Source organism: Leptodactylus fuscus, chromosome 3 (assembly GCF_031893055.1).
Source record: "Leptodactylus fuscus isolate aLepFus1 chromosome 3, aLepFus1.hap2, whole genome shotgun sequence".
Lineage (NCBI taxonomy): Eukaryota > Metazoa > Chordata > Amphibia > Anura > Leptodactylidae > Leptodactylus > Leptodactylus fuscus.
In genome coordinates, this window is record NC_134267.1 from 102,476,562 (window position 1) to 102,489,666 (window position 13,105).

At 44.7% G+C, this 13,105-nt stretch overlaps 1 protein-coding gene across 1 annotated transcript in view; it reads left to right on the forward strand.

Annotated features, from left to right (window-relative positions):
- The window catches only part of ROS1 (ROS proto-oncogene 1, receptor tyrosine kinase), a 150,318-nt gene that overhangs the window by 40,610 nt on the left and 96,603 nt on the right, over positions 1-13,105 (forward strand). Inside the window, exons 10-12 of the mRNA XM_075269523.1 lie at positions 8,546-8,643; positions 8,825-9,339; positions 12,650-12,856. Coding sequence (XP_075125624.1) covers positions 8,546-8,643; positions 8,825-9,339; positions 12,650-12,856 — 820 coding nt within the window. The remainder of the gene's footprint in view (positions 1-8,545; positions 8,644-8,824; positions 9,340-12,649; positions 12,857-13,105) is intronic.

The following is a 13,105-nucleotide window of genomic DNA, read 5'->3' on the forward strand; positions in this document are numbered from 1 at the left end:
ATGAAAAGCTTGGGAAATGTGGAGTGGCTGGGAAGAGGCGCATGATGGTGCAGGCCAAAAGGGCGCATGAGGGTGAACTCCCCAATGTGTCAGAGATAGGTGTGTAGGTGTCCTTGCATCATATACTTGCAACATATTTGGCTTTGGAAGTTAATTTTGTGCCAAAAAGTGGTTAAGACAGCGATCCCTCAGCTACTCCCGTTACACTGTCTAGTGAAATTACCATCTTTGGAAGTGGACGACCACTTGTAAGATCCCAAAGGAAGCAGGCAAGAGATGTGCAGTGCAGAAAAAAAGATGAGAAAATAAGTGTAGGCTGTAGAGCACAGAGGGATCGGAGAGGACAGAGCTGGTGTCGGCCAGGTATTCCCACAACATGCGCCTATACATGTCCCTCCTGGTGACACTAGGCCCCTGAGTGGCAGTAATTTGTCCAGGGGGGCCATTAACGTGTTCCAGACCTAGGAATAAGTCTTCCAACAGGGTAGAGTTTTGCATGCCTTTGCTTCTACCCACTGTTTTTGCTGCTTAGCTTCCCTCCACATCTATACTGCTTTCACCCCTAAACATCACCCCAGTTTATGCCTTTGCTTCTACCCTGTTTTTTTTGTTGAATTAGCTTCCCTCCACATCTACACTGCCTTCACCCCTAAACATCACCCCAGTTTATGCCTTTGCTTCTACCCTGTTTTTTTTGTTGAATTAGCTTCCCTCCACATCTACACTGCTTTCACCCCTAAACATCACCCCAGTTTATGCCTTTGCTTCTACCCTTTTTTTTTTTTGTTGAATTAGCTTCCCTCCACATCCACACTGCTTTTGCCCCTACACATCACCCCTATCCATGCCTGTGCCTCTAGCCATAAGTCTGCCACCCATGGAAACTCATGGTGCAGAAAGTGAGGGAGCTGACTCTGAGGAACCCTTGGGTTTTGTAGCTGGTACTCCATCAAAGGTCTCTGCTGCTCACACACCCTGCTGAACATACGGTATCTAGGGTTAGAGCGTGTGGTGACCTCGCACAACAGTAGGTGCTTCAGGCAGATGTAGGCCTTGCTGGAGTGTATTGCGGCTAGCTCCAGGTACTGTAGACTTGGGAAAGTGGGTGTCCAAGTGCCGCACTTTCACCCTTAGCTCAGCTAATTTGGGGTATGTTTTTAAAAATCATTGCACCACTACATTGAACACGTGGGCCAGGCATGGAACGTGTTGGAGGCTGACAAGCTCCAGAGCCCTGCAACAAGACAAAAAAGCCTGGCCCCAGGGGCAGCGGGGATAAACAAATTGCCATCTCATCCAGGATGGCATCCCTGACCTCAGAGGCAGTGTGCTGTCCGTCTCCCAAGCTGATGAGCTTCAGCCCAGCCTGCTGACGTCTCCCCACACCAGTGGTGCAGCGTTTCCAGCTCGTAGCTGGGGTCAATCTAACAGCGGAGGAGGAGGGTGGTGTTACAGCCCTCCTCCCAGGAATGTTGTGTGGAGAGACAAGTCAGTCCACCACATTTTGCGACCCGGTCCATGCCTCAAGTACATTCAACCACTGTGCCAAGATTGAAAGGTAGCGTCCCTGTCCGCATGCACTTGTCCATTCGTAGCTGGTCACGTGGATCTTTTGGGCAAAGCGCTGAACTTAGGGACCGCCTCATGTTTGGGGAAAAGTGCTGGTGTGGACGGGACAGTGAGGTGGCGCAGTAGCCAGCAGGCCCAAAAAGGGCAGAGTGTCCACAAGCTGGGACCCCAACATCTCCTTGGCCAGAATTTTTGAGATGAGGCCGTTGAAGCCTTGGGCATGTGGGTGGGTTGTGCTGTACTTTAGCCTGGAATGAAAGGCCTGGGAGATGGGGAGTCGCATTGCAAAGTGTGTAAACCACACTCACTTTGTCCTCGACCTATACATTTAGAAATTATCTCCCCCAGCGAGGAACGTGGCCTCGATGGGGGAATTTTTCTAAGGAAGCTAGAAAAGAGGGCATCTTGGGCCTTGCTGGCTCAGGTCTAGCTTCTGTCATGCAGCTGTCTTCTGCCTCTGGACATCCCTTTGCCTCTAGCCACCTTTTTCCCTGTTTAGCTTGCCTCCACATCCACACTGCTTTTGCCCCTAGACATCACCCCAGTCCATGCCTTAGCTTGTACCCCCAGTTTTTGCTGCTTAGCTTGCCTCCACATCCACACTGCTTTTGCCCCTAGACATCACCCCAGTCCATGCCTTAGCTTGTACCCCCAGTTTTTCCTGCTTAGCTTGCCTCCACATCCACACTGCTTTTGCCCCTAGACATCATCCCTATCCATGCCTCTGCCCCTAGCCATAACTCTGCCACCCCTGGAAACTCATGGTTCAGAAACTTTGGGAGCTGACTTTGAGGAACCCTTGGGTTTTGTAGATGGAACTCCATCAAAGGTCTGTGCAGCTCACACACCCTGCTCAAGATATGGTATTGTAGGGTTTCAGCGTGTGTGAATGACGGACAACAGCCTGTGTTTGGACAGATGTAGGCCTTGCTAGAGTGTTTTTAGGCTAGCAGCGACTCCTGTACACTTGCAAAAGTGGGCGCACAAGCACCGCATTTTCAACATTAGCTTCGGTACATTTGGGTATGTTTTCAAAAAACTTTGCACCACTAGGTTAGACGTGGGCCAAACATGGAACGTGTTGGAGGCTGGCAAGCTCCAGAGCCGCTACCAGGTTCCAGCCATTATCACAGGCATAAAAATGCCAGGCCCCAGGTGTAGCAGGGAAAAAAAAATGCCATCTCAGCCAGGATGGCATCCTGACCTCGGAGGCACTGTGCTGTCTGTCCCCCAAGCTGATGAGCTTCAGCACCGCCTGCTGACGTCTCCCCACACCAGTGTTTTAGCGTTTGCCGCTAGTAGCTGGGGTGGAGGTTGCAGCGTCGTAGGGTTTCAGTCTACTCCTGCCATGAATTTTGGCCTGGGAGAGGAGATAGGGTACCTCAGTTTGCACCCCGGGACCAGACTCCACCACATTCACCCTGCCTGTCCTTAAAGATAAGCAGCATCCCTGACCACAGGCGCTTGTCCAAGTGTCGGTGGTCAAGTGGACCTTGCAGCAAAGCGCGGAACTAAGGGCCCACCTGATGTTGAGTGACACGTGCTGGTGCAAGGCGGGGACGCCACACCGGGAGAAGTTGTGACAGCTAGGGACGGCATAGTGAGGTGCCACAGTTGCCATCAGGTCCGGGAAGGCGGGAGTTTCAACAAGCCGGAACGCCAACCTCTCCTGGGCCAGCAGTTTAGCGAAGTTGGCGTTCTAGGCTTGCGTGGGTGGGTGGTTAGCGGTGTATTTCTGCTGGCGCTCCAATGTCTGAGAGATGGTGGGTTGTTGTAAAGAAGCGCCTGATGGTGCCTTTGATGGTGCAGGAGAAGGAGATAAGACAGAAACAGGGGAGGATGAGGGAGAAGTCAACAAAGTGGCGGAGGCAGATGAAGTGATGTCCTGGCTCGTCCTCTGGAGTGCATCGCCAGCACTGTGAGCAGAGGCAGTGGCATGAACGGCGGGCGACGTTTGTCCTGCCGTTGCTGCCTGCCACTGATTCCATTGCTTGGATTCCAAATGACGGTGCATTGAAGTGGTGGACAGGTTGCTCTTCTCAGGGCCCCTACTTGATTTCGAGAGGCAAATTGTGTAGACGACACTATATCTGTCCTCGGCGCATTTCTTGAAAAAACTGTACACCTTCAAGAAACGTGCCCTCGATGGGGGAGTTTTTCTGGGCTGTGTACAAAAGGGAACATCTTCGGACATTCCGGGTCTGGCCTGGCTTCGGCAAAGCAGCTGACCTCTGCCTCTGGACATGTCTCTGCCTCTAGCTACCTTTTTGGTGCTGCACCTGCCTCAACATCCACACTACTTTCCCAGCTTGACATCCGCCTTGTCCAGGTGGGGTCGGTGTCCTCGTCGTCCACCACCTCCTCTTCCAACTCCTGTCTCGCCTCCTCCTCCTGCACAATGCGCATGTCAACTGGCTGCCCTGACAGCAACTGCGTCTCATCGTCGTCGATGAGGGTGGGTTGCTGGTCATCCGCCACCAAATCGACCGGAGATGGAATGGAGGAGACTCTAGTGTTTGAGCATCTGGACACAGATACTCGTCTGTTAGGTCCGTGGAATCGCGAAATGGAGGGGCAGGTTGCGGTACAGTCAAAGGAAGGGAGAACAGCTCTGGGGAGCAGGGACAGTTGGGGTTATTGTTCTGGGAAGATTGGGAATTTTGGGTGGAAGGAGGACAAGACTGTTGGGTAAGAGGAGGTAGAGGCTGACTGGCTGGTGGACAATGTGCTTTAAGCGTTATCCGACAGCCATTGCAAGACCTGTTCCTGGTTCTCGGGCCTACTAATCTTTGTACCATTCAGCCTAGTTAATGTGGAACTTTTGTGCAAAGCGCAGAACTTAGGGCCCGCCTGATGTTAAGGGACACACGCTGGTACAAGGCTCAACTCACCCTAAGTGCCAAAAACACTGCTGGTGCAAGGCTCTACTCATGCCAAGGACTTCAATCTCTGCTGGTAGCTCAGCTTAAGGTCCTGTAACTTTGTTTGGAAGGGCTCATGTTAAGGGCTAGAAAAGTGAATTTTGGAAGGTCTGACCACATCACACACACACACACACACACACACACACATACACTCAAAATGACAGTTAAGGGTGAGGGCTTTTGGATTTCCCATTGCCTATTCCATCCGTGGTTGTCATGGGGAACGTGATTTAAAGGGGTGGTTGTTACTGTTTGTTGAGCTTAAATTGGGGTTTGTGTCCATCCATTTGGGGAGTAAAGAAGGTTTCCAGGTATTTTCCCACTTTGATAGAGGTTTTTTTGAATGTGGAAAGTGTGTAGTTGTTAGGCTGTGATGTTGGGGTAATAGAGGGTCTTTGGTGTGTTAGATGCCCCCAGACATGCTTCCCCTGCTGTCCCAGTGTCATTCCAGAGGTGTTGGCATCATTTCCTGGGGTGTCATAGTGGACTTGGTGACCCTCCAGACACGGATTTGGGTTTCCCCCTTAACGAGTATATGTTCCCCATAGACTATAATGGGGTTCGAAACCCGTTCGAACACACGAACATTGAGCGGCTGTTCGAATCGAATTTCGAACCTCGAACATTTTAGTGTTCGCTCATCTCTATTAGCGACCCTTTGACTATTTAGGATTCATTTGCATGTAACAATTTCAGGTTTAAAAAACTTAAACTTCACTTTTATAAAAGAGAGCTTAGTGGCATCTTAGGTGGTAATGAGTCCATTGTGAAAGAACGAATACTACTAAAACCACTAGGTGGCACAGTGGGTCCATGATCTTTTGATTTTTACACCTGTCTAACTTCCTTTTAACAGAAAAACAGGCTGTAAAGTTTCCCTTAGTAATGCTGTAACTAAGTATTGCCAGGGATAGTCTGTCCTTACACATGTATTCAATGCAGTATGTAGAGCTGTAGCATTTACCAAAGGGGATGGTTACTTCAAATGGCTGTATCTCCGCCTTTATACCACCTGGAAAAATATACAGCTACAAAGGAACCTTAGTAGTTTATGTTACTAATAAAATCCCATTCCCAACTGTGATATCTCTGATTGTTTTACAGATAGTATTTAAATCTTGACAGCATATGAAAGCTGAGAATCTTATCTCTGTTGTGATACCTAGGTGGTATAAAAGTTGGAGATACGGCCACTTAAAATAAGTATGCCCTTCAGTAAATGTTTCAGCTCTATATATTTTCAATACAACAGTCGATTTTCCTGGTAACAGCTCAGTTTGAGGCTTGCGTGGGAGAATGGGAGAGTGTTTCCCATTATAAATTAAGTTAGATAGGTTAATAAAAGTATATTACAAAAATGTTCATTAACCCCTTCCCGCCGATGGCATTTTTTGATTTTCGCTTTTCGTTTTTGACTCCCCTCCTTCTAAACCCCATAACTTTTTTATTTCTCCGCTCCCAGAGTCATATGAGGTCTTAATTTTTGCGGGACAATTTTTTCTTCATGATGCCACCATTAATTATTCTATATAATGTACTGGGAAGCAGGAAAAAAATTCAGAATGGGGTGGATTTGAAGAAAAAATGCATTTCTTCGACTTTCTTACGGGCTTTGGTTTTACGGCGTTCACTGTGCAGCCAAAATGACATGTCCCCTATATTCTGTGTTTCGGTACGGTTCCAGGGATACCAAATGTATATGGTTTTATTTACATTTTGACCCCTAAAAAAAATTCCAAAACGGTGTTAAAAATTTTTTTTTCTAAAAGTCGCCATATTCCGACGGCCGTAACTTTTTTATACATAGGTGTACGGGGATGCATAGGGCGTCTTTTTTTGCAGGGCCGGGTGTGCTTTTTAGTTCTACCATTTTCGGGAAATGTTATTGCTTTGATCACTTTTTATTCAAATTTTTATCAGAATTAAAACAGTGAAAAAACGGCGGTTTGGCACTTTTGACTATTTTTCCTGCTACGGCGTTTACCGAACAGGAAAAATATTTTTATAGATTTGTAGAGCGGGCGATTTCGGACGCGGGGATACCTAACATGTATATGTTTCACAGTTTTTAACTACTTTTATATTTGTTCTAGGGAAAGGGGGGTGATTTGAACTTTTAATACTTTTTATATTTTTTTTTATTTTTTTTTTGCATTTATTAGACCCCCTAGGGGTGTTGAACCCCAGGGGGTCTGATCACTAATGCAATGCATTACAATGCTAATGCATTACAATGCTAATGCATTGCAATGCATTGCAAAAAAGCATCATCTCTTTTGCAGGCTGTATACACCAGCCTGCAAAAGAGAGAATTTGCAGACCGGCTGGGAGCCTTTAACAAGGCTCCCGGCTGTCACTGCAACATGACGTCGATCCTTGCCGGCGATCCTTGCCAAAATGGCGGTGCCCATGCGCCGCCGGGAAAATGGCGCCTCCGGCGCCTTTGACAGCAGCGCTGGAGGGGTTAATGCCTCCGATCGGTCCGGGGACCGATCGGAGGCATGAGAGCCGGTTGTCTACTGCTTAAAGCAGTAGACACCCGGCGGCTATGATGGCCGCCCGGCTCCCGGGCGGTCGCCATAGTTACAGACCCGACACGCGCCGTACTATTACGGCGCATGTCGGGAAGGGGTTAAACACCCTGTGACACATGAGATTGAGGTTAATGTCTATTGCTCTTATCCTGTGATGGATGAGAACAAACAATTAAGTAACAATAGCGAGAAGCAAACTCTTCACTCTATAACTATACAATACAAACCACAACTGAAGACGGGGGTCAATATATTTTAAAATCTGTTAGTTTTTATTTTTGACAAACAAGCAGAGACTAGCTGTGTCAATTTCGTATCCTATTGGAAAACAGGATCCCAAAAGATCTGTTTTTTTATTGCACTGTCAGTCTATGGCTATAGGACCCTGATAGGCATTCTGTTCCATTTACCATCTGTTTCGAAGCCCATTTTCTAATTTGAGCTGTGTTCACATCTGCGTTGGAGACATGAACACAGCAAGAAACATTGGAAACATCCATCATGGATTCCATCAAATATCTGACAAAAACATGGACCCCTGTTATATGCAGGAACTAATGGACTCAGACAACCAGTTATACTCAACAGCTTTACTTGATATAAATAATGGAAGGAAAGCAAAAACAATAAACCCAAACTACTTGCTGCAGTCTCGACAGGTGAGCTCACCCTATTTGGTTCTCCCTTACATGCCAGACTCTCAAAGCTACCCTGCCTCTGTTGGGTTGTCAGAAAGTTTCTCTGTCCCTATGTTTATGAGGAAACTCCTGTTTTTCGTCAACCGCCATACCAACAGTAACCTTGCCTGCTGTTTTCTTCACCAGTGGTGGGAATAGTACCCTCTAATGGACTGTCGAGTAGCTACACCCCATTGGAGCTGTTATGAAATGGTTCTTGTGCCGCCAGTATTTTTGTATGAGTGACTACTCATATCAGATGAAGAATATCATTGGACCTTTCAGACCTTACAAACAAAGGTTAATAAAAAAAAAATAGATAATTTCAACAGGAACTGATACAGGAAACACAGTAGGATCCGAGGGTATAGGGGGTGCAAAGGTTGTGGTCGCATCTGGGCATAGAAGCATTAGAAAACCCATATGGTGTCTCTTCACAATAGGTGGACTATAAAAAGCACATTATTATTATTGTGGGACCTGGTACAGATTTTACTTTGGGGCCCAAGAGCATCATGTTACACCTCTGGAGGGAACCTAGTCATAGCAATGCATGGATAATTAGCATTTTCAACAACTTGGTTATGGTTCTATTCTGTGCTATCCTGGTAGCTGCATCAGGCAAAAAAAAAAAACAACAAAAAACTGAACATGTGAACTTATTCATACCATGCAGAGGATTTTAATTGATAAATACAATAAATATTTAATGTATGAAAAAAAAAATCTCCATAACCAGCACAATACACTATAACATTTACAAGGTACATCAGAAGCAACCTTTCCAGGTATAGTAAATTATGTGTATATGTAATGTATATATGTTTACTTTGTATTGTAGATCTATACATGCCATTTATTGACCTGCACTTCTACTACAAATATTCCATTACAAGATGTTCAGAAACCCAAGAAAATAGTAGCTGATCCATATAACGGGTACCTTTTACATTTCCCTATTTCTTTATTTTGCTTATATATTGTATTGTGCATTAGATTTAATACGTTTGGATGTGTACTAATTATGTATGTTAGGTATTAGTGCTTTCTGCTGATAATAGTTGGGCCTCTTTAGCCTAACTCCGACTAACTCTGAATATTTTTTTATTTTCAATTGTAGCTACTTATTCCTTCTTATGGAGGACGGTATTCATAGAATGATTCTTCCTGAGCCTTCTATCAAGCATAATATGACCGAGCATATTGTAAAACACAATGACATTCAGGATTTCATCCTCACTGTCCAGTCTAAGAGACTAGTATACGCATGGAGAGATGCTCCTGGCTCTTTTCAACTAAAGTCTGTTTTTTTGGATGGCTCCGATGATACAAGCTTGAGAAAAATCTATAATGACGCAATAAAAAGCTTTCTTTATTTTAATAACACTTTAATGTTCACAGATGGAAATACTGTTTTGTATGAAGAATTTTTAATTGGATCTTACTGGTACAATGACTATTTAGTAACCTGTACCATACGAGCTCCACCATTATCAGATTATAACAACATGGTATTATATGGAGAGTCTACGCAGCCAATCCCTGTGCCCGGAGTTCCTCAAGATGTGTTGGTGGCATTTGGAACACAATCCATTGAAATTCTTTGGAAGCCACCAAGGTTAACAGTTGGGGCCAGTAAGTTGAATTGGAGTATTGTGTCAACTAAATTTTTGTGACTCCTCATTAAAATTTTTCACTGATAGGTATCTAAAAGATATGGACAGTTTAAGTGAACTCTTGAATCCGCTGGCTAAATGTGATTGGTTTGTTACTTAATTCTGTGCCTTTATTTCTATTATCGCTAACTGCCACTACACAGTGGACAGAGCTGTCTGCTTTTGGCTCTTTGACCCAAAGCTGTGAGTTGGAGTTGCAGAGTCAGAGTCATGGCCAATTTTCAATTATCTATATTGTATACCATCTATACTCATGTATAAGCCGAGTTTTTCAGCACAGTTTTTGTGCTGAAACACGCCCCCCCCCCCCCCCCTTGGCTTATACTCAAGTCAAGCAAAAAAAAATAAATATTTTTTTTTTTTGTGGGGGGGCTATGACAGCCGCGATAGTAATGTATAAAATCTCCCATAAAATTGTGAAGAAAAAAAAAGAAGCTTTAAAAAAATATCCTAAAAAAATAAAAAATAAATAAATAAATCACTCCTTTCCTTAGAATACATATAAAAGTAGAAAATTACTGTGACACACATACACATTAGGTATCCCTGTATCTGAAAGTTCCCAGTCTACTGAATATAGGGTATCTGCTCCTGTTCCGTTGGGAAGGGGTTAATAGGAGCACTGCAGATATGCTATATTCAGCCAGTCCGAGTTCGAAGTGGGGGAAAATCCCCCAGTCCTCAAGCTCAGGGAAGGGGCAGACAGACAACCAAAACACCCCCTCCCCTTTCCCAGCAACTACTGAACCCAAAAACTCCGACCATTTTAATTTTTGAAATTTTCCAGTAGCTGCTGCATTTCCCCCCTCGGCTTATTCTTAAAGAGGACCTTTCACCTCTTTAAGTTTTGGGCACATGCAGTGTTATATACTGCCAGAAAGCCGACAGTGCGCTGAGTTCAGCGCACTGTCGGCTTTCCCGATCCGTGCCCGGTGTAAAGAGCTTACGGTGCCGGTACCGTAGTGCTCTATGGTCAGAAGGGCGTTTCTGACCATTAGCCAGAGACGTCCTTCTGCCTCGCGGCGCCTATTGCGCTGTGCTGTGGAGCGGGGAAGAACGCCCCCTCCCTCTGCTCACACAGCTCGTCCATAGACGAGCATTATCAGGAGCGGGAGGGGGGAGTTCCTCCCCGCTCCACAGCACAGCGCGATTGGCGCCGCGAGGCAGAAGGACGTCTCTGGCTAATGGTCAGAAACACCCTTCTGACCATAGAGCACTACGGTACCGGCACCGTAAGCTCTTTACACCGGGCACGGATCGGGAAAGCCGACAGTGCGCTGAAATCAGCGCACTCTCGGCTTTCTGGCAGTATATAACACTGCATGTGCCCAAAAGTGGTGAAAGGTCCTCTTTAAGTCAATAAGTTTTCCCAGTTTTTTTGTGGCAAAATTAGGGGCCTCGGCTTATATTCGGGTTGGCTTATATTCGAGTATATACGGTAATTCTTAGGAAATTAGAAAATATTTTTGTCCTGAATCAGAGGAGCATTAAGCTAAGGTCCCACGTTGCGGAAACAGCATTTTTTTTGTTGCTTTTTTTTTTTAAAGCCAGTCAGGAGAGGCTTGAAAGGGAATGCAAAATATAAAGGAATCACTTAGATGTTTCTCTTCTGTTAAATTTACTCCTGACCTGCCTGATATCACCTTTTACTGCTTAAGCTGTGCAGACCCTCCTATGATTATACTATTTAGCTTTATCTTTAACCCTATGTGTAAGATTGCCTCACATAACGTACGAAGAATTAACTCCCCGTTGAAGCACCAAAAGCATTTCTTCAATATGAAAAATTGAAACCTGATATTTTGTGTATTCAAGTATCCCATTCCCCCCCAACTGCTAAATTGTCTTTTAATGCAAACACTACAGCCACGACGTATGCCTTGTTCACTCCTATGCCCCCACAGATTCCGCCATAGACTTCTTGCATGAACGATGCATTCTCTTAGGACAATCAGACTTTTCTACATTGATCAGGTGTGGAGATTTTAATTTTACTGCCAATGTTTTCCTTGACAATATCTTCCCCTTCTGTAGATAAGGTTTCCTCTAAGACGTTACAGGCCCTTAATGTTGCAGAGGCCTGGCGTGATTTCAGTATGAATAGATGGTGCTACATGTATATGTCCCCTGAACATCCCCACTACACTAGGATTGATAGGATTTATCTCTCTACCTTCTTATTCTCGTACCTCACCTATGCCTGCCATGTCCCTTGTGCCTGGTCAGACCACGACCTGATTATAATTGTTGTCGTCTTCAGACCACCCTCAACCCCACGCTCTAGCTGGCGACTGAATGACTTCCTTCTGACTGATCCTGGCATTAAAAGGAGGACTGTGGACTCCCTTAATAGCTTCCTTACTCTTAACACTGCTTCGGACACTGACCCAGCTATCAACGAGGCAGCCAATAAGGAAAAGAATAAAGAGATGCAGGATTTTGCATAAAGGAGACAAAGGCTGTTAATAAAGTATATTACAAAATATATTAAAGGCGTATTCCCATAACTCTTGTTCTGCAGCCTGGAGGCTCTGTGCTCTCTTCACTTCCTGGATTTCTTGGCACATTGGTTGGTGGGGTTTCACTTGCTCTGCTATCTGCTATGTTTGCAGTCAGTAATGAGGGATTGGTTGAAAAATGCATTACCACAGTATAAAGCTGATGTAGAAACTGATGTAGCAGAGCTGGATTTGAGTCAGCTTGCATTACATACAGAGGTAAGGGACTCCTTATCTCAGCCCTTATAAGCCAAATTCAATTAAACCGGCTGATAAGTGGAAAAGCTGAAGATAGCACAGTAATCCCAGAGCTCTCACCTCCCCCCTCCCTATCTGAGGAGCTCCGTTTCTTGTCAGCCCCTCCCCCCTGAGAGCAGGCAGCTAGGTCACTTGGGAAATGAGCAGATAAGCCCAGTGGCCATACAAACGCAGTGTCATCAATGAAGTGAATAAATTAAGATAGCAGCCAAACAAAGCAGTTTTGATAAAGCAATGTATTTAGGAAAAGTCTTAAATCCACATAAACTAGCAGTATAGATAGGATGCTTTTCATGGGACAACCCCTTTAGTGTCACAAAAAGTGCCAGAAACTTGTCCAAAAGATTAGTTAGGCTTTAAATTGACCCATTCAGTGACTCCTCAGTGGCTTTTGTTGTCTATTGTGATAAGCCATGTTAAAGATTGCTGGATTTGTAAATGGTTTTCATCTAGAGGCAAAACATATTATGGTAAGACAGACTATGGCATAGTCATATTTCTTTGTTTTTAAAGGTCTGACAGCGTGGCAAAAGTGGATATATAGAATTTCCATATTATCAGAATATGAAACACAGCAGATCATCTCTAACATCAGTTCAACTCAAATAACAGTGACTGGTCTGGAGATTTCTACACGCTATCAAGTGACTGTTCAAGCATCATCACCTGCTGGTGAAAGTAAGTGGACGGAACCTGTCGAAGGAACAACTCTTTGTCCAGGTGAATTATTATTTTAATATATATCCATAAGCTATGTTGTCATATTCAGACACGATGTATAAATTGTGGATATTCGTCTTGTACAATCCACATGAATAGGGATTTTAAAACTGAATGCATATGTAGTGGATTTTTACTGATTTATTCTGCTTATTTTTAAAATCTTGACCAAACAGTGTTACATTACAAGAAATTTAAGAATATTCCTGTTTTCTGTTTTGCTAATTTTAATAAACTAGTTTTCTTTCA